Genomic DNA, 27,893 nt, shown 5'->3' with positions numbered 1-27,893 from the left:
GGTAAGACCGGACATAATGCAAGAACCTGTCAGGAGGGAATTGAGGCCTCTGGAGATGAGTATAGTAACTAGAATCAATTAATTAGATGGTTTATGGTGCTTTTATTGCGATTTATTTAAAGAAGGTTGAGATTTTTGATCGGCATGCTTGTCTGATCGGCATGCTTATCGTGTACGTTATCCGCTAGATTGTTTTCTGAATCAGCCTTGCGGAAAGTCTTGTCTATGTACAGTGGCGATGATACGGCGCAAATGCATGTAAGCAGGGGCTATGCTAATGTTATTTTACAAATTTGTTATCTTGCAGCATTGCTCTCGCGATAAATTCTCTTCCTATAATCTTACATTGGATACCTTCTGTGGAATATCTCTAAGCGCCTTTCTACCCCGTCTGTAATGACTTTGGCTCGCTATCGGCAGGATGTTGAGGAGGAGGTTAGCATTGGAATTTCCGCCTTCTCACTGGCCAAGGTAGAAACCCTAGATTTGCGAGACCGCGCTGGGCAGGCCTGCTTTCTCTGCTTGGAGACTCCACTCCAAGGACAGTACGCTCTTCCCATACCATGCCTACGACCAACAAGACCCCGCCGAATTACTCAATACACTGGACTTTCTACGAACCCAAACAACCGAAAACCAAGGTATGAGAAAATACAGCCTTAGAGCAACGCGTGCGAGTCCGATACAGACATATACCAGAGACTGGTGGAGACATGTTACCAGCAGCTAGGCAAGTGGAATAGATAGCTGCCATATTACGGAATAACCGACGTGATAGAAGTCAAGGTGAGGGTCAAAACACCATGGTACCAGAAAGATCTAACATTATCTAAATCAAGTTTCGGTTTGCCCACACCGTTGACTTGGATAGGCATTATCCCATTCATATGAATATTATCAACATCGGAGAGACGCGGGAAAAGTGTAACATAGCCATACTGAGGCATTCCAGTCGACAACGCTTGCTGGGAACACGGGCCACACAGTGACGAATGCGATGTGAGAATGTCAGAATGGGGAGAGCCATGCATCAGGCTCGCTGCAAAGGAAGCAGAACAACGGCTCAAACTCCTTGATGACATCCAGCACCTAAAGAAGTGTGCTCGCGATCCAGCGAGCGCCAACGGGTTACGAACGCTTGAGGGAATGGCACAAGAAAGTTGTATCTATGATGTCAAGTATGAGTAGCATGGCCATTTTACAAGTACTTATCGCTAACCATCGCAGGGGCTCGAAAGCAGTCGTAATGCCTCTTCCGTATGGAGACTTTCGAGGAACAGATTGGATGAGAGGAATATACCTCGCTCTGGGGTGGCAGACAGATCGAATTGAAATTCCGTTCAGAGTCTCATGTTTCCTGCTCATGATCTGTTTTATTTGGTTTTGTGCAATACTATGGAGGGGAGGAGGAAGAGATTGGGGGACTTCCTTTGCCTTTGCACAGGTCGTTGCCGCATCTATTGCCATTGTCATTAGCTATGCTCGATTGTAACATATCCTTCCAATTTCGCAACGCCCAGCGGTGTGTTGAGTGGAATTTGGTGACACCAGGGGCTTCGAGCTTATTTCAATCTCCTTTGGCAAGTAAGGAGACTTTGGACCCTGAGCATTCATTAGGAACACATTCTAAGTAGTCTGAGTCTCCAAATTATATAAGCTATACAGTTTCACTTTAATCTAAACATTTTGAGAGGTCATCTTATACCGCATGTACTCAATCCTTCGCCATCTATAAGACTAAAAATACGCTAATTAAAAATGCAAATATTAACCTAAGCTTTATCTTGAGGTGATCGATCTATCAGCATTCAAAATATCCTATATTTCTCTCGACTTTCAACGCTTCTATGTTACAGTTCTTCATGCTTCAGACTCGAATTGGCTCTGTCGGAGCTCTTACTTGACAAGTCATCTTGTCCTGCCTCTAATGGAATAGAGGCTTCGGACATTGTTGAAGAATGTGAAAACTGGGAAGGCTTAGCCTTTAACTGATTCCGGCCATTATCGTGGATGAAGGAAATCAACGTCACCAGAGGAATGGGTTCGTGATAGTTGCCATCAAATGTAACCGGGGGGTGTCCACCAGCTGGGTACAGCTTCAGCGTTGGGTAGCCTGTAATCAACTCAGGGACATCGTTGCTACTGACATCGATTTTAGCCACGGATATGCTGTCTCCTAGACCGCCATCGCGATAGTGTATGGCGAGCTCTTCGAGGACAGCATGTGACCTAGTGTGCTGATTAGAGCTGATCTCTGCTGGGCGCGTAGCTCACTTACTCAAGACAATAATCACACCATGGCGTGTAGAACTCCACAAGGACATCTCGAGATTCATCGAAAGCTGTTTCTCTAAAGGTACGTCCGACCAGTTCGAGACAGAGACCTTGTTGCTTTTCTGGTGCAGGCTGAGATCGGACTTCTGGTTTCAGCTTGCCAGCTACAAAATCTTTGACAAATATTGTGATGCTTTCGGCATTGACGGGCTTACTCTTCAACGGGAACCTCTCTGTTGAGATGACATCCTCAATTGCAAAACCCAATTTGATGCCGTCGGCGAGATTCAGCATAGCCGCCCGCTGGGGGTACCTGCTTGTATCGACGGTAACAAAGGTCAAGACATTGGCATATCTTCGAGCTAGCGGATAAAGCGAGTCAACCAAATGATCGCGCTCTGTCAGAGACGGCACCAAAATCTGGGCTAGTGGCAAGTTGGTCTAATAGTATTTGTCAGCTATTGGGTTTCATATTAGCATACGATCAGGTTGGATTACCTCGGAGAAGCTAGCATAAACCTCTGGGTGTAGCTCTCCAATCAAGGGCGTCCCGTGTTTCTGGATGAACATCTCAAGTGACTCATGCTCAAAAGGTCCTTCGTAGCTGCTGCGACGCTCGTCAAATGTGCTGACAAGCATAATAGCCGGTCGGGTGATACCTTCATCGTTCGCTCGACTAGATTTACGGGTAATTGCAAAAGCGTATTCACCACGGAGCTTTTCAGCCACCTGTGTATATACTTCGATGGAGTCTTCGTCTTGATCATTAATGAAGGCGACGACTGAAACGTAATCAGTGCTCAAGAACTCATCGTAATTGGCATCGCTTAGTTCCGTAACAGCTGGACCATGTTGCCGTTCGATCAATAACAATAGTCTGTGATAAACAAGCTGCTTAGTGGAAAGCTTCTCGAGAGGGGGGGTTATAGTACGCTGAAGTGTCTAAGGCGCCGCTGTAGAGGGTGAGTCGATCACGGCCTCTTGAAAGCCTTACTTCTGGAACATGGAGAACCTTGACATCATCGCAGACCTTGCCCTCAGTTGAACAATCTACTCGTGCAAAGCTGGCCTTGGGGGATAGGTCTGAGGCCTGCTCGAACTGAGTAGTAATCTCATCGCACTTCACACAACCAGGGGTTACGAATAGAACAAGAGCAATGGTGTCTGAATGCACGAGGTCGAAGAAGTCCTGAGCGCCGAGGTCGCGGACTGAATGAGTCCAGACAAAGGTGCCATACGTGAGAAGTATGAGGGCATTGGTAGGAAAGAACATGGCGCAAGTTTACTTGAAACTGGAAAGGAGAGTAGTTTTTGGGAACAGAGGCGCAGTCGTGAAGTCGGCCTGTATGCAAGAACAAAGCTCCCATGACTTGTCGAGTTATAGTTGCGACATCTCTGATGACAACGACGGACAGCGGCTGAGTTCGGAGCACTCGTGCGTCTAGATACGAGCTCGAATATAATAGGGGCCATAAAGATGTTGCGTGGCCTTATCGTAAAGCAGTCGGGCATCCATCATCCTAAGATGCTTTTAAGGTTCAGCATCATCTAGTTTGTTTCAGCATCCGATGTTCGGTCAAGAGAAATAGCGAAGCATTTCCCTAAGCTTTTACACGTTTATCAAGTCTTGGGATACCCCTCACTAAATTCGGTCAGAGAGAAGGGCAAAAGTTTATGGGTTCTGTATTAGTGATGCCCGACCCCAGGTTAGTGAATTCATGCACGCTTTGACTTTATACTGACCTGAAGCTTATGCTGTCAGATCTCATGAATGAAAAGCGAGAGGAAAACCACGTGCACAATTTAAAGTTTGGATCCGGCCACACCATTCATCTGAGTTGCTCCTAGAACCGCGGGTCACTTGTGCACCTCGACAGAACGAGGTTCAGTTAATTCTAGAACGCGCGGAAACTGAAGTTCGCTACCCTGAAACAATCGTTCCTTTCAAACTATGCCAGAGACGGAAAGGCCACGGCACATTTTGCGAAGAAAGAGGGAAATATCTCGGCATGGCCCGAACGTACTGGTGTAATCTACCGAGTTGCGTATAAAAGTCAAATATTTCAACGTACTACTATTCTAATAAATGTATCACTTCGGTTCCTCCGTCCCTATTCCCCACACCCATTACCCCTGATTCGCAATCTACCTAGCAACCTTACTCGCCCGCTGCTAACCCCATGCTTCCACCAAATCTTCAAACGTCCAGGTTGGCAAGGTCGAAGACGATCTCACCCGCAGAAGGGCTAGGGATGACGGCGGAGCCAGCAAAAGATCCATTCTCATTACTCAGCCAAACGCTGAGCTTATCCTGGTCGCTAGTGTAGCTGAAGGTGACAGCAGGGTTTTCGCCGCACTTGTAGACCCGTCCTGAAGAGACAGTATCTTTGGCAGGCGGGTAACACTCGGTGTCAACGCCGGCGGCAGTGATGTGGAAAGTCACACCGTCTTTGTTGGCTGGGTCGAACTTGATAGCGCTGAGTTTGGCGGGCAGCTCAGCGCTTGCAAGGCCTCGTGCGTCGAGGAAGGGGGTTGCATGAGAGCCAACGACGAGGAGGCTCAGGACAGGAATGAGGGAAAACATGATGTTTTTGGAGAAAGGGTTATTGACAGGAGGGAACTTGGTCAAATTTGAGATGCAGTGTAGAGGTTTGTGAGGAGCAATCAAGTCTTGTAGATGGTGTCGATAATCGATGATGCAGGCCAACACTCAGACAAGCGGGCACCAGCTGGTATATGTATCATTTAGACTTGATGCGTCTTTGGCCTAAAGGCAGATCGGAGTTTCTGCCGCTCACCGATAATTCACTTACCCCTTTATGACACCGAGACCTAGCATGCGGGCTGATCTTTCTGGGCAATTCGTGTAAAGACAGATTTCAGATCAAGAAAAGCTCCAGTGTCTCAAACAGATACTTGTTGCGCTCTTGAGAGTCCACGATGGGCTTTCCTGTGTCTGACTGGTTCCACGTATCAGCAACCTCAGCACGGTTGTCGTGAGCATGAATGTAGAGATTCCCAAGTCAGAGCTTTCTCAAAGCTATACGAGATAGAACGGCAATTTCGAGAAATAATACGAGGCATCGTGGTGCATTCTATTGGCTTTGAAGCCTGGCAGACTATCGCACGGACGTTTTCAAGAAATCGCCGTGTAAAATGCGTCATTTCGAAATTTGTTTCCAAGTTCAGGACTGCGTACTCGTCGTCTCAGGACGAGCCTCTGGCTAGGGTTCGAAACTTTAAACACAATTATAGACTTTCCCTAGGAAAGTTCTGCGCAAATTTCGGTGTCCTGAAGGGGGCGGCGGTCGAGTATGTTGGTCGTCAAGGCTAACTAACAAGTTGGACACGATTATAAGAAGGCTATCATTGTACGATAAAGATCCAAGGCTGAACATAACCAGGACCAGAATTGTAGCTTCAGCAAAGCAAAAACAATACGCATTCCTTAAACAACTCTTTCTACTCATTCTTTCACCCCTACCACCCAATCCCAATGAAGTTCAATCTCATCATCATAGGCACCCTCGCCATTGGGCAGGGACTTGCTGCTGACTACAACCTTCACGCAACCTACACGGATGAGTTGGTCAACGTCGGCAACCTTGATTCATTCTGGAGCGTCTGGAACCGCATGTACGATGTGTCCGACGACAAGGGCGGCCTCTCCGACCACACCACCTGGCAGTACACCGGCAACTGCAACTCCGGGTACGCCAAGCCCAAGACATCTGTTCGAGTTCAGCTCGATGGTCAATGGGGAACAGTTGGCAAAGCCAGTGGTTGGCAAATGCGCGATGCGCTCATCCAAGCTATGTGGGCAACTGTTCAGGCAGCTGGTCAGCAGAACCAGTACCCCGTCTACACCGACTGCAGTGGCTTTACCTGGCAGGAATCTACTCCCAACAACAAAAATGCTGCTTGCGGTCGGGCTACCACTAAGAAGGTCTACTGCCCTTGCGAGTACATGGTTGAGTGTCAAAAGTTCAGCTGGGGTCGCAAGCTCCCGTCTCAGGTCCGCATCAACGTCTACAACAGGGACGGGTCTCTCCGTGCGGACATGTACCAGATCAAAATTGGCGCCCAGACCTTGAGGGGCGAGAGTGGTTGTGGAAAAGCTGGCGCCATTGCTGAGGTCCTGGCTAGCTTCGTTCCAGGTGTTGGCCAGTACTTCGACAAAGGTATCAAGATTGCGTGCCGACAAGGAAGTCTATGGTAACGCTTTAACTCGATTTACGGCCGCATTCTTGAGGGACCCTTGTGAGTCATGACTTCCACTGTCGTTTTGCGGTATGACTCAGCTTTGAGCTGGGAAGTCTAATCTTCAGTGTAGCAGCACTTGTACATACCTCAGGCGCTATGAGCCCTTTGTATAAGTAGCTCCTACAGTATACGGCAAGAGTGGTGCGATTCTTTGAGGTTTTCCTTATGTTTTTTTCTTGTTCCTTTCTTTTGTCTCTGTGCTTGAGTATCTCGTTTCTATATTTCCTGTGTCGTTGATAGGAGGACAGAAGCTCTGTGGATAGCTGAGCGGCGCCATGTCTAGGTATTATCACTGTATTCAAGGGATTACGATTGTTGCAAAAGCCTATGGTATCTGAGACTTGAACTTCGGAGGGATTTTTACACTAGAAATTATAAGAACCCGAAGTTGGTAACTTAAATACGTATTTTCGCAGCATAATTAACGAACGAGACTTGTATCACTATATGTTTCCCTAATTCACCTCCTTTACATGTGCAAAAAGGCTACTTACGACTTGTGTAGGTGCTACTGGCTAACTGTCTAGTACTGAGATACCTAATGCATAAGAACCTCCCATATTCACTCCCAGAACTTTGTCAAGACACTTTCAATGGTATTAAATAAAAATAAGGATCCCCCAAAAACCCGCCTCTGAAGCACCGACCCCGGGTTGTCTGTGTCTCTGCTATTGCATAGGACTTTGCACTATGCCAGCCTCGGTGAAGATCTCCCTCTGGTTCCATGAAGACTGAGCCAAAGTACAGATCAAGAAGCTCTTGCGTGTTTGCGGACGCATCTTGAAGGGAACAAGTAGGAGGAATGCCGCAGCAAGATTTCCGAACTCTAATGAAGGGGCATCTAGCCGTGGCATGCCTCGCGCCATACAATCTGCTAGAAGAGTCCGAAATAAAGCCTGCAGTCGTGGGATGCTAGTCGGGTAGAGAGAGGAGAGGACCGGGGCCATGGCAGGTATAAATCAGTCTTGTTTCCTTGGATAAGAAAGTCAGGGCTCCAATGTTACTGATAGTGTCCGCCATGACTCCGTTCAGAATAAGTGTCCTTGGTTTGAAGTGAAAGTTGGAAAATAAATTTTTACAGAGTAAACAATACCATTAGAACGTTTATATTAGGATGGGCTCTAATAGTGCCTATTTACCCTGGTTAAGATAGATAAAAAGGATATAAGGATATAAGGGTCAATATATATATATAATATAATCCAGGCTAAGTAAATCCTTTATACTAAGATAGCTCTTATATTACCTTATACCTTAGTATTTTAATATATCTTTTTTAAGTAATAATAGAGTAGATTTAGTTAATCTTACTAATAACATTAGCACCTAGGTTACCATAGGCATGGCTATTATTACCCTAGTTGGTATAGTTAATCTATATCTTATACTCTAAGCATTAATAAGTAATAAGAATTAAGCTATAAATGCAGTTTAAGATTAGTAATAGAAATATATATTAAGAGGGTTTCAGCTAATAAGAGAGGTATATATGTTTTAAAGGATTTGCATTTTAAACCTTACACCAGGCTATATTACTAATAAGCTAGATATAGCCCTACTTATACCGCCTCTTAGTGCAGCTTTAGGATATTAGGGGTTTAGGACAAGGGATTACCTACTATAGAATACAGGCTGGGCTAAGATATCTGAGCTGATCGAGCCGTATGAAGTGCCAGATGGTGGATTCCGACAAGGTTGGTTGATATTAGTATTGTTGAAGTGCTCGGTGGGTTGCTGGCCTGGCCTGTAGATAGGCATCCGGCATGGGTCACTGTGTTGCTTGGGAGTGAAACCCCTGTACTCCTGCTTGGCGTGATGGCTTTATCCTCGAAGATCTGGGCGGGCATGTCTGGAATGCGCGACAGGCCTTCTACAGAGAAATCAGGCTCTTAAAAGTATATTACTTTAAGTTAATTTATAATATTATATTAACCTTCTATACTACTAAATTACTAAGTTAATAAAAGACTTATAATCCTATGATATAAGTTTAAAGTTAATAGAAAGAGAGGATATACTACTAGTATTATTGAAGCATAGCTCTTTAGCTATAGTATATAGACAAGGTTGCCTTAGTGTGGGTAGGGCTGTTTTAATTTTGTTAATTACTAGGGGCCAAAAAGCAACACCAGGATGTTAGCTTAGCCGAGACCTAGGCTAGGCTTAGGGAAGGCTTAGGTTAAAGCGGCGACTACTTAGGATTATAGGCGAGGGAGGAAATACTAAAAGTCGATATTTACATTATGTATTAGGCTGTTTCACCTTTCCCAGCGTCACCAGGGCAGCCACAAGAGAGCCCATTTACAACATTGACCAGAAACCAAAGTTTCCGGCCTCTATTCAAGTCTCTCTTCATTGTATTGCACCAAACGCAAGTGTCAAGGAGCGAAAGCTTTACAGTTGAAGAAATTGATAACCTCCCTGTAACTCTGGTACAAACTGGGTCTACGGAAGGTCTCAAAAAACCCATATCGTTTCGTAGCCTGCATTGCACCGGAGAAGTTCTCTCTGAGCATAATCTATCCGAAAGTTCTGTCCGCAGTGTGAGAACAAAACTCAAGTCAGCAATACGATTCGTTATATTAATAGGTTTTGGGAAACTGGTATACATGAGTTTGATTGGCCCTAGGCATATGTGCTCTCTTCATCAGTCTCGGCGCTGGCATTTAGCCCAACCATCGCCTCGTCATTCGACGAAAAGTCGATCGCCACATAGGCGCTTAAAACTAACGCCGAAGATCAAATTGTTCGTTTTTTAATAGTGTATTATCTCGCCGTTTACCTTTGCTGTGATCCGCAATAGGGCTTGGAAATTCGCTCGGGTGGACGATTGTACGGTCGATGGGGGCGAACTTGTCGAAAGACTCGTCGTAGCAGAACGGGCCTCTAGATGCTTCATTTATTTGCAAGTTTCACACAGAGACTTTAATGCATATTATGTAGCCTAGTATGTAATTCAATACTGCTGCTTCTATGACGTTCTTTGCATTCTTGTTAATTACTATACCGAGTTCGGATTCATAAGAGAGTACGGGTCGAGCGTCTACATGAACTTGTATTGTATTAACAGGACCGGCGACGGCGTCTGCGAGGTTTGACAAAAACGTGGGACATTTGGGAACTGTAAGCGAATTTACAAGTATGTATTAACCAGTACCTCAGGCATTTATTTCTTCTCACCTTGGCCTTGTCGGTATGGCTCTCGTAGTTAAATTAGGTGCAAATTATAATCGGAATATATTCTAGAGCATATCAGAGCTGATTTTACGGAGTGGCCAGAGAGAGCTGAGTCAATATAAGCTGTCAGCTATAATGTAAAGATAACGATAGGTCCTATTTACTGTTAAGATTTCAAAAGCTAAAGCTAAGCTTATCCATCCCTGTATCCTTGGGTGCAGACTATTCTATAAGTTGAGTAATGCAAAGTATGATCTCAAGGACGCTAAGTAGAGACTTGTTAGATCGGCATATCATGGAGTGAGGAATAAAACTTACGTCGATGCGCAGGCAAGCCCCAGGGCTGCTTGGAATAATATCTCTCTAGCTAACGGTGCTTCGCTTGAACTGAGAGCGCTGCCCCCGGGCCACCAATCCCGGAACAAGCCGAAGCATATCAGGCAGATTACTGACCCAATAACAATGAAGCCGTCTATGAAGATACGAAACGATATGTAGGCAGGTGGGAAGATTCTGACCAAAGGGTAGACAAGTTCTATAAGCGACCAGCAAAAGGTCGTGACAAACTAATTCGTTAGTGTATAGGAGGTCAGAATATGGCTATATATATGTTTTCTTACAGCTGGTCCCAATATTCCAATTGCAATAAAGTTTTTCGGGGCAGGGATAGAGGAGACGACAATTCCAGCGATTGTGACCCCAAGAACGAGTGCTCGCAGTCCTAGCACCAGTTTGGTGGGCCGCTGTGCCTTTTGTGCTTGCGAAGGTCTGCTGTCTTTCTTGGCATCCATATTTATCGCTTCGATTCTCGATTCAATTCTTAACACAGATTGTAAATTGTATGCCAAGGTGAGAAATTTGAGACTATGTCTGACCTTTTATATCACGCGATGGATATCAAGGTAACAACGGTCCAGAGGTCAAAGCCAAGGCTCACAATCCCGCCCCTGCACTCCATAAGTGATTCCAGAGCATTCAGACAGCAAAGCTACTGAAATCAGATCATAGCCTCTCATGATGACGCAGTTGAATGCAGCTTGCGCAAATGCAGGCAACCCGAAAATTATCTAGAAGCTACCTATTTGACTCGCTTTTCAGAATTAGGTCTAGTTTGCGACGTGGAATCTAGCCGAGGCTCGAGCGCGGTTCGTACCAACAACAATTTTATGCGGTAAATAGAGTGTGTAGGCTTGGAACCACCCACTAGTTAACAAAATTAGCTTTGAAAATGATCCGAAAACTTGGTACAGAGCGCGACTAGAGAGTAGGTTCAATGCCGGATCAACACCCTAGGCTACTGACATGCCAAGTAGGCATCATGAAAGCCATATGTACTATTTGGCCAAATGCCGAGGCAATACTGATGCATGTGAATACACAATAGATTGTGTTTAAAAGACAAGACTTAGGCAAAGACTCCGTCATCATTCCATTTGTCGATCTGGGCCAATCCAGTTTATCTCAATTGAACTATGACGGTACATATTTAACTTGCCAAGGATTTATGTACAAGCGTTTCCCTCCGAAGACAAGTGTTCATTCAGTTGTTGGTATATATATATAGTACATGGCTGCTTCTTGCCAATGCAGGTTCATGAAGGCAAATGATCTTCAAGATCTATATTCAATTGTCTCACTGTTATGGTAGGTCGGTCCATCTTGTTATTCTCTCAGTTCGTACCTAGCCAGCGTTCTGGATAAAGGGTGACATCAAGACCACCAGCACTCAGGGCAATCGTCTTGTCGATTGAAAGTGTCAAAAACTTTACCGTCGCATAGAATTACGTCGCAAGATAGTGAACTGCTGCGTTTGGTGGTGATGACATGTCCACCTCGATGAAGGGTGAGGTGGCGGTCAGTGAATCCGTCAAGACGGCCAAATATAAGACTCAAGCGTCCAAGAAAGCGATCAATCCGTGCAGCATCCTCTCTCTCAGCCCCTGAGATATTAGACATGGTTTGGAGCATCATCTTCAGCATTCCTTACCTCCAGTTCCTGGCGTGGAGTTAGTAATTAGCGGAAAAAGTAGGGTACGTATAACGTTAACGTTGCAGTCATCAAAAGTTACGGCCCTATCTCTGGATACTTCATTAGCCCCGCATAGAGACCAAGCCAGCGCACGGTCCCAGACATATTGCGAGTCGCATTACCTTTTACGGTGTTCTTTGCCACATCTGAGCCTCGGTCAGCTAACAGATAGGCAAACTTCTATTCAATCGTCTTTAGAGCTTGCTATGAAGGAGTGACAAGTCGAAGGCTTACTAAATATTCTTCTATTATTAAAACCTAGAAAATGCTCAGGATAAATTTCCAGAAATATTATAGCCTCTTGTTTTTTTTTTTTTAATTTAACAAAAATACAATAATAAAGACAAAGAAGTCATGTCACCGTCTACAGAGATAAACTACGAAGCTTCCGGGAGAAGACCTCGTGAGAGCTCAAGCAAGCTCAAGCCAAGGCATCTATATATGATTGCTACGGGAGGTAAGCTGAGTTGATATGTATAAAGGAGTCAACTGTCTAGAGACTTATTACTAATGCTTCGCGTCTTGATTAGGATGCATTGGCGCTGCATTCTTAGTAGGAACCGGTCGAACGTTAGCGAAAGGAGGCCCCGTATTCTGCTTCGTGGGCTTTGCTTTTATTTGTTCTGTTATAGGTATCTTTTCTACGATCTTGACAGAAATGGCGGCTGCTGTTCCACTCAATGGTGCTGGCACCGACTACTACCCGACTCGATTCCTCTCAAAGTCTTTTGGCTTTGCCATGGGTTACAACTATTGGTTTGCCTACGCCATCCTTGTGCCTTTCGAAATCACCGTATCCACGCTTGTCATTCACTATTGGAATCCCCCGGTTCACGATGCCGTCTTTCTCACGATCCTTTTGGTTGTTATTGTTGGACTCAACTATCTCCCCGTCAAAGATTCCGGTGAAGCTGAATTTTTATTCTCTTCACTTAAAGTCACAATGCTTGTTGGCATAATGATACTGTCCATCATCATCGTCGCGGGTGGAGGACCGACCGGGGAGCGGGTTGGAAGCAGGAACTGGGACACTCCAATCAAGCCATGGATCCTGGAGGGTAGTGTTGGCAGCTTGCTCGCTTTTCTTGGTGTTTTAGTGAGCATTGTGCTTCCGGTAAGATATAACTATCTGAATCTGCTGGAAATACACTAAGCTGACAAAACGTAGATGGGATTTATCGCTGAGATGGTTGCAGTGTGTGGCGGCGAAACGAAAAACCCAGCAAAAACACTGCCTAAAGCTACTCGAGCTTTTCTCTTCCGATTAGCTTTCTTCTACGTCCTTCCCGTCTTCTTCGTCACCTTGATCTGCCCTGCAGACGCACCGGAACTTACATCTGGTGGTTCTGGCGCTGGCTCATCGCCTTTCGTTATTGGCATTAAGACGGCACATATTCGAGTTCTGGACCATATTATCAACGCCATTATCTTACTCTCAGCATGGTCCGCAGGTAATGTCTATTGCTATCTCTCATCGCGATCTTTGTACTCCCTATCCATTGATGGGTATGCACCTAAGTTCTTTGCGCATACCAACAAATATGGAACACCTTACTGGTCAGTCACTGCGAGCGGCCTGGCGGCTCTCCTGGCCTACTTGAATGTCAGATCAAGTGCGGGTCAAGTATTGACTTGGCTTGTCAACATAATCAACATATCGTCTGTTTTCTCATGGGTTTTGCTCTCTTGGTCTTACATTCGTTTCCGTAAGGCCCTCGAAGTCCAAGGCGTCGATCGAAACAGGTTACCCTACCGCGCGAGACTAGGCAAATCAAGCGCGTGGTTTTGTATCTTCTTTTTCACCGTCATTGGCCTCCTCAACGGCTTCCAGGTTTTCTTCCCGTCGAAATGGAACGCAGTCGATTTTATCACTGCTTACATTGGGATCCCACTGTTTGTTCTTCTCTTTTTCGGCCATAAATACTTCAGAGGCCGTAGTGAGCCTTGGTTAGTGCCATTGAATCAACTGGATTTGTCTCCATTGAGTGTTATCGATGCGGTTAGTGTTGGAGGTGAGGTGTGTGGTCAAGAACTGGATGGAGATAAGAAGACTAGTGGCTGATGATCAGAAGTCGGGATAGCTAGGAAGGGTCATTGAGCAAGCCTGAACACATTCTTTGCCAGCACAAATATCTGTAACCAAGAGAAATACAAACCTAGTGCTTCCTATTCTGGCCTTAAGTAAATATAAGTATAAAATAGTTCTGTAGAGTATAAGCTTAGTGGCGCAAACTGTATATATATATTAGGATAAGAATATATACTAATATAAAGCATCAACATACAGATTAATTATCTCAATCTCCAACCAAAAGACCAATATCGAGAGACAATAGAAATTAGTAACTGTCCTCTTCCAGAGGTGCTTTAATAGCCACATAATCGGTTCTTGCGTTGCGCTGAGTCCTGGTACATGTTCTAAAGCACTAATTACCTAATCGCGCCAATCTCTACTATAACTTTTAGACAGTTCAGCCACTACGTACCTCAATATTTAATTCTGCCACCTTAACTAAAGTCCTACGTTATGCTCTTTTTGGAATCTCGAGCCCTAGAATTTTTTACCCCGGAATTTTCTTTACCCCGCAACTTTCTTAACGCATCCCTGATCTCATTTCCACTCATCTCTATCAATCAATCTGTTCGAAGAGCAGTCTTATCATGCAGCGACCTGAAATTCGTTCACGACAAGGTAGGTTTAACAAAACACATACACGTTTCTGTTTTTCCTTTAGCCCTTATCTTGACTTATTCTAAGTTATATTACCTGTTAGCTGAGATAAGGGTCCCCTGTTTTTCTCTGATTGCATCTATCGTTACCTGGCTAATCGGCTCACTAGGTTGCTTGACTTGCAGGAAGCGTCATAGAAAATGCGATGAGAAGCGACCTGTCTGTACGCTCTGCCAAAAGTCAGGCCGCACTTGCGACTACACAAGCGAATTTCGTTGGGCGCCTGTCAACGACGTGTTTGTTATTCCTGATACTTCGTTCAACGGAGGTACCAACAGAATTGATCGAGAGGAGAGGCGAAAAACGGCCCAAAATCGGGGTCGACAACAGCGAATTCGCGCCCAAATGCAAGATGCACAGCAAAGCGGTATCAGCCGTCAGGTCTTGAACCAACGCCAAAACGAAACCCAGACTCCCAATCAGGGCCAAAGCCCAAACTCAGGCCCGGCCCCTTACGAAAACGACAGCCAGCTACGGTCGCCGGGAAGTGACCACCGAGATGGGCTTCGTTCTAGACCCGTACCAACTTTAGATACTTCGCTCGCGTCCTTGTCCTCTATTAGCCCTGCCACTACACGCCAGCAAGTGTCTTCACCGGAGGATTTCGAGGTTTTGACTCAAGGTAATAGCGACATGAGCTTATATTTCAACGACCTTTCAAATGTGCAGTTTGACAGCAATTGGTTGAACGCATTTGTGATGGACCAGGACCTCACGACATTATCCGCCCAATACGATGATCAAATAACAGCTACAGGCCACATCACATGCGAGCAATTGGTGCTGGACCCGACAAGTGTTGAGCGGAGCTCTGTCCTAACTGACGCCGACGCTTCGCTAGAAATCATTGAAAGCGAACATGAGGCCAATAGATCTAAATCTAGTACCGGTCCCGTATTTGGTACCACCAAGACCTTTCAGCACAGCCTTGGACCGCTAGCATCAAGCCTTCCCACTTGCACTGAGGAAATCGCGTTTAACTATTGTAAGTTTCTTGAAACTCCATCGTCTACCTACTCAAGTTCACATTATGCCTTGTCAGTTATGACCGATGCTTCCCCTCGGATCCCAGCTCTTGATAGCCCTGGAAATCCGTTTCGAGAGCTTTGCAGAGTCTCTATCTCATATCCACTGCTCTTACATACATTCTTGTATGTGTCGGCTGCAAATATGTACAACTATTGCAGAGGTGACCTGAGGGTCATGGAAGAGCGTCGGTCCCAAGCTCTGAGATCGTTGCGGAGTATGGAACGATATCTCCGATTTTCCAATACTAGGGAAGAGTCACCTGTATCCATAGAGAATCATGCCTTTTCAGTCCTATCTCTGAGAAGTCACTCTTGCTGCATATCTCATCCACATCGCTTCGGAGGTTATGACTGGTAGCCTCACGACGGACACACATCTTCGGAATGCGTTCAAGCTGGTGGTTGAACTACGATACATCGATAAGATGCCTGAAGGATTCTATTCTCGCTTCTTGGTGCAGCGATTTGCCATGATCGACGTCATCATGTCTCTCTTGCGGCGCCGAAAGCCCCTCGCACCCGAATATTTTATCTTGTATCAGCAGCATGAGGAAGCTGATGTATGTGGGCCATCTTTTCGTGAACTTACTGGCTGCCCTCAGCCTGTACTTTCTTTCTTGGCGAGGATATCGACATTGGCAACCGACGTTGAGTTGGAAAACGACGTACGGCTCGCTGAAGCGTATCAACTCGAAACGACTATGCGAGATTGGGGATCACGAAAGTACCCAATGCCACTGAATATAGCTGCTCGATCAAACAGCCCCCTGTTTGGTCATGGCACGGCCTCGCAAGATGACCATCTAAGTACCCTCAATGCATGCTTTTACTGGATGGCGCATCTTCTCCTTGCCCGGCGAGTATTTTTGGATCCCACAGCGTCAAGTCGAGTTCAACTTTACCGAAAACATCTTTTCGCTCTTATCGATAGACTTCCTCCGGGGTGCGGGCCAGATTCCTCACTTCCAATTCCATTCTACATGGCGGCGCGAGAAGCCATCGTGCCTTTAGACCGTGAGTGGGTGCGCCACAAGCACGCTGAGATGATAGCCATATATCCAGATCGCTCTCGGGAGCTTATGATGTCTTTGACAGAAGATATTTGGAGTATGAGTGATAGGGAATATCATGACTTGGTGCTCAAAGGGCCTTGGGATCTTCCTTGGATCGATGACGATATGAATGTCCAGATGAAGGACTCTCAAGCAATGCATTTTATAATCTAGGAAATAGCTATCTGATATGGAATTTAACCCGAAAAGGATATCTTGCACTGGTGACAATAGAATTTTGGAGGTGCTTATAATTCCAGCGCCGGCTTTAATATCGTGGACAAGAGTTGACATTGGAATTATATGGCCACCGTAAGTAAATTCACTATACGAAGCAATTACTGTTGAAAGAGAAAGGAGGAAGGAAAGACTTGCCTATCAGACTCATAATCGTTCCTTGCTTATCAAATTCTCCATCCATACGCCTCTTTCCAGTGGCCAATAGAGCAATCTAACCGCGCTCCCAAACTGCATGGCAGATATTGACCACGAATTGCGGCGGGTTCTAGGTTGAGTACAGTATGATAACTTAAGCCCAAAATGGAAATGCGTGTCGCATGCTAAAAATGGACATAATTTGCTGCGAACTCCCCACTCTTTTGCGAGCCCATCCACGAGTAGAAGGGGACGGGATCGTCCCGGCTACTGCTCCGGTCTGCGAACCGGTTCCACAGCCTGTAACCATCCCGGTAAAGATCTTTGATCATAGTGGATAACACTAACAATGGATTCAGACAAAGTTTTGAGTCACTTTAGGTTCACGAGTACGTAAATCATTACATTTACCAACTTGGAAATGCGAGCCGCAATCATTGCTGTGTTCAGATGGTAGCCGGATATGCTCCGGTTGCCCAGTGGTCATGGATAAATAGTTCCCATGAGACTCGGGATGTCTCAACAGTTACAACAGGCAACTCAATACAACTACCCAGGCCGACCAAGGACAATTTACACCATGGCTCCATCTGCAACCAGCCCTCAGTTAACTACCAGCAAACTCAGCAGTACACCCTTGCTATCTGAAAAAACTGCGCGCCATGTAGAGACTTGGTCCAAGCACATCAGGGGAGGGTTCCCAACCCTGCCAGTTGCTGTTGAATCAGCCAAGGATCATACCATCACCGATGTAGATGGCAAGGAATATATCGATTTCATTGGCCAATTTGCCGTCATGAACTTTGGCTATTCTCATCCCAAGATCGCCAAGGCAGCTGCGGACCAGGTCTACAAGATGCCGCTAAGTGGAACAGCTCACATCAGCCCATTGTACGTGGAATTCGCAGAGCGGCTCACTAAAGTAAGTAATGAAGGAATACCAGCTAAGCTTTGATGAGATGACAGATGCTAATCCCGACTTAGAAATTCGGTTTTGATTCAATTGCGACCATGCTGAGTGGATCTGAGGCAGTCGAATCGGCCGTCAAGATCGCTCGCAAATGGGCTTATCTCAAGAAAGGAATACCGCAGGATCAGGCTCATATTCTCACGGTTGACCAATGCTACCACGGTCTGACACTATCTACCATGCCCATGGCCACAGTTTCTCAGAAACGTTTGTTCTACCATTCGTAAATTATAACTCCCTGTGCTGAAACCCATTGAACGCAGATTTCGGACAACATCTTGCTAACATTGGACCATACGCTCCTACAAGCGGTAAACTTGTCCCTTTTGGAGACATAGATGTTTTGAGAGAAGTATTTGAGCAGGACGGCGAGAGGATTGCTGCATTTTTCGTGGAGCCAGTCCAAGGCTGGGCGGGGTTAGTACCAAACGAACAGTCAATCCGAGTGCCCAATCGCTGACTGTTCTATCAGAACCGTTGTTCCTCCCAAAGGCTACTTGAAAGCTGCACAAGACCTATGCAGAAAGCATAATGTCCTCTTGGTTTGTGATGAGATCCAGGCCGGCTACGGGCGAACTGGAAAAGACCTTTCCTTTCACCACGAACCAGAACTTGAGCCTGATATGGTGACCATGGCCAAGGGCATCACGGGAGGTTAGTCAAGTTCTAATTGAATTTGCTCAGAATCATCATAGTTGACTAACCTGCCATAGGATACTACCCCATGTCCGTCATTATGGGCAAGAAGCATGTCATGGATTTGTTGAACAAGAATGAAGTTCTTTCAACGTATGGAGCTTCCCCTATTGCTCTCTCCGCTGCTCTAGCTACGCTGGATGTTCTGGAAGACGAGAAGATCTCGGAGCGTTCTGAACGTCTCGGAAATCTTCTGGAGAAGACAATCAAGGAGCTCAACCCACCACACGTAAAAGAGCTTCGGGGAATTGCGCTTTTCCAATCTTTGATTCTTGATCAAACTATACCAGGCGTGACTCCTCGAAGAGTCCAGGCTCTCGCTGCTCATCACGGTGTGCTTGTCGGTATTGGTGCGGATCGTTTGAGATTTAGCCCACCTTTGACAATTACGGAGGGGGATTTGGTTAAAGCTCTACATGTTATTGCTCAGTGCTTGGAGGAAGTTACGCGTTTGGGAGACTTTGCTGGAAGTGAGTTTCTTAATTAGAAAGCCTATAATGTAGATATGAGACCATACTGTTCTATCGGAAGACAATAGCTATATATAAGGAACATGTTGTTAAAGCTTGCATATTTGTTTGATATTAATCCATGTGAAATGATATTATTGATTGATGTTATAAAACTCGGAATGGCCTCTTGAGCTATTTTTATGTACTAATAAGTAGTCTCGGTTAGAAAATAATAACGCTTTTGCTCGGAAGGTAGGGTGGTAAAGTTAAGTGGTATCAAGAGTTATATTCAACGCATTAATAGTTAGCATTTCACGGGTTAATAGAGAATGCAATCCATACCGGGCGGTTTTGGGGAGTCTTCGATGGACTCTTTAGCTTATGGAGGATGCTATCTGAGCGCTTTTAAGTGCATAGAAGCTAAGAAAACGATTATAATCGTATGTAAATCCTTAGATGAGCTGTACAATTCAAGGGTACATCCATAGAAAAACGATGTTTTAACTTCTTGCTATCCTCTTCCTTCAAATACCAGATCACGACAATGTCATTGCGTGGCCATGTTAAGAGGAACAGATGGGAACTTTCGCCGAGCATACCGGATCTCTAGACAATAAGGCACGCCTTTTTTCCTATCAACTTCATTCCAGTCCAAACTAGGTATGGAAAATATACAACTACGCAACCCATATCCAGCGCATCATACCATTCTTCGTCACCCATTAAAACTATCACATGACTGTCAAAGTCCCAGTTTTCTCGACAAGATATTCTGCTACAGCAACATCTTTGCCACTTTCCTTTCCGTAACCGGACTGCTTGATACCTCCAAAGGGACTCTCCGCGGCAGAGCCATTTCCTGTATTCTGTAGTATGTCAGTTTCTTGGGGACAGTAACATTGAATTAGACTGCTTCTACTTACTAAGCCGATCATGCCTGCCTCTAGATCCTCAAACAACCTCCACAAACGGTCCGAGCTTTTGGTAAACACATAGCTTGCAAGACCAAGGCTGGTGTCATTGGCCCACTTGACAACCTGTTCTTCTGTTTCGAACTTGAAAAGGCCACAAACTGGACCAAATGTCTCTTCTTTGGCCATCTGCATGTCCTGTGTCATTCCAGTAAGAACAACTGGCTCCATGAACTGGCTGCTCTCTCCCGAGGAAGATAACACAAGTGGTTTTCCTGATCCAGTTCTGAGCTTAGCTCCGTTTTCAAGAGCATTCTTGACCTGTGCTTCAGCCTTTTGAAGACCGACAAGCGTAGTGACGGCTCCGAAGTTATTGGCGGGATCAGCGCCGTGACCTGTTTTGAACTTGCTGGTCTTCCCAGAGAAGGCAGCGGCAAATTTCTCGTAGACGCCGGCTTGAACATATACTCGGTTTGCCGTAATACATGCTTGGCCCGCATTCCTCCACTTCAATGTCATGATCTGGTCGATGGCTTGGTCAATGTCAGCATCATCAAAGACAATAACAGGACAGTTTCCACCAAGCTCCAGTGTGCACTTTTTAAGGCCCTGAGCACAAAGACCAGCAACAATCTTGCCCACCCTAGTGCTGCCGGTGAAGGTTACCTTGGCGACTAAAGGATGAGTACATAAAGCCTCGGAAAGACCAGGGGTATTTTCCAAAGAGGTCGTTAGGACGTTGAATGTGCCTGCTGGGAATCCAGCTCTGGTGGCTAGATCCGCTAGGGCCAAGCAAGACAGAGGCGTTTCGGGTGACGGTTTGACAATCATAGAGCAGCCGGCAGCAAAGGCTGCGCTGGCCTTTCTCATAATCATGGCAATAGGGAAGTTCCATGGGACTAGAGCAACAGTCACACCAATGGGTTGCTTGATCGTAAGCACTCTTCTTTCTGCATTGCTGGACGCCCCAATTGTGCCTTGGATTCGTTCAGCTTCGCCAGCAAACCACCAAGCGAACCCTAGAGAATAGTCGATTTCTCCACGTGCTTCAGCAAGAGGCTTTCCAGTTTCGTAGGTAAGAAGCTTTGCAAGGTCTTCTTTAGCGTCGGCAATCAAGCGGTGCCATTCTAGTAGCAGCTGGGCTCTTTTACGTGCAGTGAACCCTCTGTACTCAAGAAATCCCCTGTAAGAAGATTGGACTGCGTTGTTGACATCTTCAGCAGCATTATCAGGACAAGTAGCCCAAACAATGCCGCTGCCGGGATCAGCGATGACAAAGGTTTTGCCAGACGCTGCTTGAACCCATTCACCGTGGACGTATGATGCTTCATGGAGAAGATCCTGGTTGAATAGATTGAACGGTCGCTGCGTCATATTGCTGTGTTGAATTTAAATGTCTGTGAAGATCAAGATGCATGGAAGCAGCGATAATCTTTGTGGGATGTTCAGAGTGTATGATCAGACTGTCGGTATAACTTGTGTTTATTACTCAGTTAAATACCTGCTTGAAAAGCTTGTAACAGACATGGCTTGGTAACATTTGGAGATACAGCACGTGCCGCCGGCAAACAGCCGGTTGTTTGACAAGTGCGAGTTGATCATTGGAGTAAAGATGCGTTTCGCACTTCCTAAATAGGTATAGTTCACTAACATGCTTCGATTAAATTTCTGACTTAAACTATTCTGTGATTCGAGTTTCGTTTTCATGCTGCAGAACTACGCTGCAGGAACAATGTATTATTCCAGCTATCATCATTCCAGCCTAAACTGGTAACAACAGAGGCTTGTTGCCCTGCAGCCGACCAGATCTTACCACTCAACTGCACTGTGATCGTATCATTAGCTGCAAATGTGATGTTGTTATGATACTCCAGGGACACCTTATCCTGAACCGAAGGCCCGGCGAACGTCAAAGTAGTGTTCATCGCATTGTTTTTAGCACTAGTATCGCTCGCTACATTCCGTATTGTCATAGTCACACTGTTGTTAGTTGTCTGCATAGTAGCGGTTCCTGCAGTACCACTAGTGGAAGCAGAGGCAAATGTGTACTCATTGTAAAAAAGAGCACTATCCTCTGGCCCAGTCGAGAACTGGAAGGTGAGGCTTTGGATAACAGCTGCGGTCGGTCCCGTGTTTGTGACAGCGAGCGATATGGTCTGGGTGCTTTCCGAAGACTCCACAGACGTTGGGTTTAAACTGACGTCTATGGGGCAGTCTGGCATGTTGACATTGTCTGCCCATGCCTTGCCTGTTGTATTGAGCCATTGCTCGACAGGAGTAGGCGGTGCCGGTTGCTTCGACTGCCAGATGAAAAAGACAACAAGGACGATGACTGCAAGCCTGTTTGAAGAAGTCAGAATGCCAGATCAAGAAGCTCGAGGTGGAAGGTTACTTACACGGCCAGTACGGGACCTGCTGCAGCAAATGCAGTACAGCAAAATGCTATTGCAGACCCGAATCCCGCAGCTGCTGTACTGGCTCCGAATATGGTCACGACCGCCCACCCTGCGGCAAGCTGTGCTCAAATTAGAAAAAAGGACCTCCAGATAGGAGAACGGGGATGATTAGGAGTAGCTTACCACAATAATAGCCCCTCCCAGGCCTCCCTCTATAGCTGCCAAAACAAGTTGGATGGTTGAGAAAATCTTCTGGCCTTGGCTCATTGATGACCAATCCTGGATCAATTCCCAAGTCATAAAGATGACTACAGCAACAGCAGCAACGTAACCGAGCCAAGCCAGCACTGTTCTCGCAAAATTGAAGCCTTGGCGCCACTTGACCACTGTCGAAGAATTCTTGATCAGACTCTGCAAGTCGCCATTTCCTGCATTCCCTGCCGCACCAAGGTCATCCATCTCCACCACGACCCTTGTATTCTTATCAACAAACTTCTGTTTGAAGGATTTCGGGTTCAGGGATCCGCCTCCTTCGGCGCTCGAGTCTAGGATCATGGCTTTAGTGGTCATTGTGTTACCTAGATAGGTGTCTAGGGATCGGGCCATCATCATCTGGCTCGTATTAGAGTAGAGGCCACTTCCCATTCGTAAAAAGGCTTCCCAAGCATTGGCTCCAAATTCCAAAAGCTGTAGGCAGCTTCCTACAACTGTGGTGACCATGAGACCTCGGCTGGCCGTGTCACTATCACTCCACTGGCCACTCATGTTATTGGCGGCGCAATATAAGGCTATAATTCCCACTACGCTCCATAAAGCTTTCTTACCACCTTCTGATAGTTTTGCTTTGGAGTCTGGAACAGGAATGACGTTTTCGACTGCTGCATCGGCTGCCACGCCAGCCCTCTGTACGCCACGTACGTAGTCGTAGATGTTCTTGGCGCCCTTTTTAGCTGCACTCCCTGCCATGCATAAGGCGTCCATGAAATTGGGAAGCGAGCCAGAGAACTCGAGAAATAACTGTTGCATTTTCAGCTCTGTACTCTGCGCCGCCCAAGATGTGTCCTTTGCTTCAGCGTCGGCTATATCTTGCATTATGTTCTTCAGAACCTCGTTTGTAAGTTGTTGGTCCTTGGCCAAGAGTCCAAGGAGCAGTTCTTGAATCAGCTCGGAAAGCCACTGCGACTCAACCACTCTGACCATCTCGTCGGTCATTTGGCTGATGCCCCAGAACTGTTGGCTCCAGCTCTCGGCCCTCACGGATGCAAGGACCTTCAGTGATAGAAGGTTAGCGTTTGTGTCGGTGATAGTGATAGTCTTTGACGATGTAGTTGTTCCCGTCGGCATACTGGGTGGGTTTAACGATGCATCTCTAGTTGGCGTTACAGCTTGTGCTACTGGTGGAGCTGAAGTTGCAGGCTGGGAAGAGGGAGCCGATGTGCCTGTAGAGGCTGGAGGCGGTAATGGAAGTGGCGGTAGAGAAGACGATGATAAATCCCTGGTCTTTTGATGTCCATTATCCAAAGCATCCATCACTACAGAATGTATAAGCAAAGGTTGACGCATCATACAGGTAACTTACTACTGCAAATCTTGGTCAATTGCGCAGTTCCCTATTTTATGACATTAGCTTCTCATATGTAGGTGAATATAAAATGCAGCAGGGACCTACATTCTGTGCGTCTGAGTTTTGCAACTCTGCAAACAATCTCGGGTCGCTAACGATCTTGTCGTACAGAAGGTCTGACCAGATGGCACCGTCACTTCCTGTGCCTCCATTCCAAAGTGTCTTGACCAGCTTATAGGTATCTCTCGTAACCCAGCGCTGGACTGCCCGGTCAAGTAACTTGTAATTTGGGTCTGCCGCAAGACATCCTGGTCCCTTGCCGCTCCACCAATAGTTGATTCTTTTGATTTCCTTGTTGGTAAAGCGATACTGAGTTCCAATATTGGCATCATTGGTAGTCATCATCTGGCAAATATATGCCGGTGCATATTGAGTCTGAATCCACTTGGACACGTCACTGTCTAGTTGGGCACCTAAAGATGGGTCCAAACCGTCAGGCTTTGCTGTTATTCCAAAGAACATCTCGCGGTCGGCTGAGTCCATGTGATACTGCATGACCTGGACCATCATAGTTTGTACGTCTTGGTTGATGGCGGGCGCGTTGTAAGGCAGATTTATCAGAGCAGTAAGCTGTGTGGCGGAGTCTTGATGCTGCGCTAGAAATGCAGTAATCGCACTAGGACTATCGTTGATCAGCGGTGGGACAGCTTCGACACTGATGGGCAAGATAGATTGCTCAACGTTCAGTTGCAATGTATCTATGCCTGATGTCAAAGCCGGAGGAGGTTCTGAGAGTGGTATCGGGTGCCACACAAGGTTCGACGAAGATTGACTTGTTATTGCTAGCGGTGCACCACGATTTCCATCTGCCTCCGGGTCGTACGGGAAAATGCAGCCTGTCAGACTCTCACCACTCGTCGATATCACGATCTGAAGGGACTTGTATAGCCTTTCGATGGAGAAGCTTTCTGACATACCAAGTTGCTGCGTGAAGTGGAGATTTTTCCCAGGCAGAGGCGTGTCATCGCTGGGGTCTGGTCTCGATTTCCAGGCCTGATATTCGTCAGAGCAGCCAATGATCATCTCAGGAGTCTCAAGCTCGTATGTATGAACCTCTTCGCTGTCCTTATTGTAAGATATTGTGCACGTGTATATTTCCCCAAAGTTGGTAACATTAATTCTGCTCGAATCAGGAAACTCTTTGGTTACTGACTCTTTCATTGCATTCTTGACCAACTCAAATTCCTCAATTTGCATCTGAGGCCACGAAGAATGGTAGTTCGCATTTGTTGGAAGTAGTAGTGTTCCGCAAGGGAGCACACAGTTAGGAGCCACTCCAGCTGTAGTAGGATTTGGATCGTAGAATAGTGGATAAGTGAAGTCGTAAAGATATGGAGGAGTTGTCGAGCCAGGAGCAGCTGAAGCCATTTGCATTGTTACTGGAGATGAGATCATCCCCAAGTTAACCGAACCTGGCTCACTTTGTGTTGCGCCTTTATCCGCTAAAGCTGGAAAGACTGACGGATTTACAGTAGACGCTGCATTAAGAACAAAAGGAATGACGTCTTGTTTCTTAAGCGATGCTTCATTACCTTCGGGGAATTCATCGGAAGTATGAACTAGAAAGCCAGACGCACGATTACCAGAGTTCACAAATTCACAGTGAGCATGCTCCCAGCTGTGGTCAGGTCGCTGTCGGCTCCAAGCAAGAGCGGCTCCATGCATGTCTACTTGGGGAACCCTTGCACCATCGACGTGCAAGATTCCAGAACGCAATTCCACAGTCCCTAGGGCAGTGTTTTGGTCACGATGCCTCATTGAGTATGTCCTGTGAAGATCTCGGCTGAGAATGCGATTGGGATTGACTTGTCGACCGCCGTAAGCCAGGGGCTTCAAAGAGTGTACTTCTTGGGACAGACGGTCTACCACTGTACCTGCTCCAAAACGAGCGAAAAGTGGCTTGAGATCTGCAAAGCTTCGAAGCATTTGAAGTCTCTGTTGCTTCGGAATGGCCTGAAGCTGCTTGCCGATCGCCGCTGCAGTGATCTCCGGATAGTTTAGCGCCACAAGGTAACCATTAGCATGATAGCTTCTGAGGCCTTGTCTCAAATGCACGCCGTAGACTGAGGTCACATTGCTTGGAACGGCTGAAATGGCTGTAATGGTCTCCAAATCGTATCCTGTCTTGGCAGGGTTCAAACGCAGCAACTGATGTCCAACCCTAAGTGTACCAACATCCAACCACGGGTTCTCTGTCCGCGCAAGGGAGGGGTCAATGGCGCGAATACCCGTTGTCGTATGAAACGGGTGCCCAGAGGTGAAAAAAGCGTTTCTACCATTGAAGCCGTAGAGAGTCCCAGGTGCAGCACTCTTCACGACCTCGTCACTGCAGAGGCCCCACTGATCTTGAGCCCCACAGAGTGTAAGGATAACATCGTTCTCGTGGAGTGTTTCTATCGCCACGGGACCTTTGGAAGTCTGCACCAAGGTTCCAGGCACGAAGCAGCTCCCACTTGGACCATCGTCATCAGTGACAACTGTATTGTCAAATGAGAGGCCGCTTTTCAGAAAGGCCGCCTCCTCATTTGCGTGGTACCAATTGACAAGGTCCGTCCCGTAGATCGTAGTGCGCTCCGTATCAGGAAGCATTCGCCTGTTAGTCTCGATTATCCCACTTTTGCTGGTCGTCTCGGTTTGGCCAGCCGCAGCTACAATACCGTTTATCCAAAAGTTACCCGTGCTGTTATCGTTGATAGTAACCATCCACTGGTACCAAAGTGTGTAGCTTGTAGAGTAATAATATGACACATTGGCGCCAGAGAAGATAGTTTTGGTAGTGATCATCATATCTATGTCTTCGCTGTGCATTGGAACGGCAGTTGGTGTCTCGCGGGGTACCAGATTGGCGTTTTGCATCGCAAGAGCATAGTCCTGGATGGTTGCGCTGGCTTTACCATTTGGAGAAAAAGTAGCACTTGGGAGATATGAGATGGCCAGGACCGTCACCTGCGATGGAGTAAGGTCTTTCACTACTGCAGCGGGGCCTGTAATCTCATCCGGGCCAGTGGGTAGAGGATGGTTCTTCTTCCACGCTTGCATGATGGCAACGCCCTGACTTTCAGTCGTCTTCTCACTCAACGTGAAACCTGGACCTTGGACGAAGTATTCATAAACAAAAAGACAGGTCATTCCGAAATGAAGGTCACCATTGGCTCCGAAGGGGTTGAACCTTGGATCGATTATGAGATTCTTATAGGCTTCGACCAAAAGGGGTGTTTGCTTAAGAATTCTCAGGGATTCCAACCCGTCAGCATTGAGCTGATCGTTAATGTGGTCGGCAAAGACACAGGGCATTATAGTGTTGAACTTTTCCTCAGGGACTTTAATAGCAAGATCCTATTGACATATTAGTTCAAAAAAAGACACCCTTCTGGTGGCAGAGCATACACGGTGTGACATAGCCTTGAAGCCATAGCCTAAGTCGAGGTCGGCAATGTGAGCAGCTATAGCCGCATTCCCCATATGCTCAATCGTCTCGGTAAGATCAATCCCATCAAATGTACAAGTTGCTTGGCTCTGGACAGGACTTTTGAAGTAGGCCTGGAGACTAGACATGGAGGGAGTCGACAGAAAGGCGGACTGCAAGGTCGCAGTGACTGCATCTTGGTCCAATGCTGTCACGCGGCCAAGGCTGTTGAGGAGTTGCTGGGCCAACGGCTTGAAGGCCTCCCAGGTCGCATTAGCAGAAGTTGACATATTGAGTGTAGTGATTTGTAGTATCAGTTGTATAATATTATGTTGAGTGATAGTGAGAGCAGTTAGCAGCAAATGCGGGCAAGATATTGCTTACTTATGTCTTACAGTTTGGTATGTTTTGTGAAGATAGTAGATCATATTTTCTCTCTGTTAACAGTAGCAGAAGAAGCAGTCACATACCAGTGGGATTCCACCTGTTACACCGCACAGCTACTGCAT

At 46.4% G+C, this 27,893-nt stretch overlaps 9 protein-coding genes across 9 annotated transcripts; 5 read left to right on the top strand and 4 right to left on the bottom strand.

The window, feature by feature from the left end:
• Window positions 1-396: 396 nt before the first annotated feature.
• FOIG_04658 (uncharacterized protein) lies at window positions 397-1,188 on the top strand (the record flags this gene model as incomplete). Its single annotated transcript, XM_031202952.1, has 2 exons — window positions 397-641; window positions 987-1,188. 2 exons carry the CDS (start codon window positions 397-399, stop codon window positions 1,186-1,188), a joined length of 447 nt encoding a protein of 148 aa, XP_031066531.1.
• Window positions 1,189-1,850: 662 nt separating this feature from the next.
• Window positions 1,851-3,547, bottom strand: FOIG_04657 (uncharacterized protein; the record flags this gene model as incomplete). Its single annotated transcript, XM_031202951.1, has 4 exons — window positions 1,851-2,229; window positions 2,279-2,715; window positions 2,773-3,151; window positions 3,207-3,547. 4 exons carry the CDS (start codon window positions 3,545-3,547, stop codon window positions 1,851-1,853), a joined length of 1,536 nt encoding a protein of 511 aa, XP_031066530.1.
• A 924-nt stretch (window positions 3,548-4,471) lies between these two features.
• Window positions 4,472-4,858, bottom strand: FOIG_04656 (uncharacterized protein; the record flags this gene model as incomplete). Its single annotated transcript, XM_031202950.1, has 1 exon — window positions 4,472-4,858. The coding sequence occupies one exon, from the start codon at window positions 4,856-4,858 to the stop codon at window positions 4,472-4,474; it is 387 nt and encodes a 128-aa protein (XP_031066529.1).
• Window positions 4,859-5,770: 912 nt separating this feature from the next.
• On the top strand, window positions 5,771-6,493 carry FOIG_04655 (uncharacterized protein; the record flags this gene model as incomplete). Its single annotated transcript, XM_031202949.1, has 1 exon — window positions 5,771-6,493. The coding sequence occupies one exon, from the start codon at window positions 5,771-5,773 to the stop codon at window positions 6,491-6,493; it is 723 nt and encodes a 240-aa protein (XP_031066528.1).
• Window positions 6,494-12,097: 5,604 nt separating this feature from the next.
• Window positions 12,098-13,805, top strand: FOIG_04654 (uncharacterized protein; the record flags this gene model as incomplete). Its single annotated transcript, XM_031202948.1, has 3 exons — window positions 12,098-12,200; window positions 12,274-12,857; window positions 12,912-13,805. 3 exons carry the CDS (start codon window positions 12,098-12,100, stop codon window positions 13,803-13,805), a joined length of 1,581 nt encoding a protein of 526 aa, XP_031066527.1.
• A 552-nt stretch (window positions 13,806-14,357) lies between these two features.
• On the top strand, window positions 14,358-16,728 carry FOIG_04653 (uncharacterized protein; the record flags this gene model as incomplete). Its single annotated transcript, XM_031202947.1, has 3 exons — window positions 14,358-14,435; window positions 14,584-15,459; window positions 15,809-16,728. Exons 1-3 carry the CDS (start codon window positions 14,405-14,407, stop codon window positions 16,726-16,728), a joined length of 1,827 nt encoding a protein of 608 aa, XP_031066526.1. The 5' UTR covers window positions 14,358-14,404.
• A 781-nt stretch (window positions 16,729-17,509) lies between these two features.
• FOIG_04652 (uncharacterized protein) lies at window positions 17,510-19,225 on the top strand (the record flags this gene model as incomplete). Its single annotated transcript, XM_031202946.1, has 5 exons — window positions 17,510-17,851; window positions 17,914-18,106; window positions 18,163-18,316; window positions 18,372-18,553; window positions 18,613-19,225. 5 exons carry the CDS (start codon window positions 17,510-17,512, stop codon window positions 19,080-19,082), a joined length of 1,341 nt encoding a protein of 446 aa, XP_031066525.1. The 3' UTR covers window positions 19,083-19,225.
• Window positions 19,226-19,778: 553 nt separating this feature from the next.
• On the bottom strand, window positions 19,779-21,332 carry FOIG_04651 (succinate-semialdehyde dehydrogenase; the record flags this gene model as incomplete). The annotated part of the gene is made up of 2 exons (XM_031202945.1): window positions 19,779-19,913; window positions 19,971-21,332. The coding sequence occupies 2 exons, from the start codon at window positions 21,330-21,332 to the stop codon at window positions 19,779-19,781; spliced, it is 1,497 nt and encodes a 498-aa protein (XP_031066524.1).
• Window positions 21,333-21,499: 167 nt separating this feature from the next.
• Window positions 21,500-27,747, bottom strand: FOIG_04650 (uncharacterized protein). The gene is made up of 6 exons (XM_031202944.1): window positions 27,366-27,747; window positions 24,024-27,314; window positions 23,934-23,964; window positions 22,538-23,886; window positions 22,355-22,473; window positions 21,500-22,298 (listed from the first exon to the last, which is right to left on the bottom strand). Exons 1-6 carry the CDS (start codon window positions 27,672-27,674, stop codon window positions 21,662-21,664), a joined length of 5,736 nt encoding a protein of 1,911 aa, XP_031066523.1. The 5' UTR covers window positions 27,675-27,747; the 3' UTR covers window positions 21,500-21,661.
• Window positions 27,748-27,893: the final 146 nt, after the last annotated feature.

The sequence above is a fragment of the Fusarium odoratissimum genome, assembly GCF_000260195.1.
Source record: "Fusarium odoratissimum NRRL 54006 unplaced genomic scaffold supercont1.6, whole genome shotgun sequence".
NCBI classification, from domain to species: Eukaryota; Fungi; Ascomycota; class Sordariomycetes; order Hypocreales; family Nectriaceae; genus Fusarium; species Fusarium odoratissimum.
The sequence above is the reverse complement of the archived record's forward strand: the minus strand, read 5'-3'. Positions and strand labels throughout refer to the sequence as shown.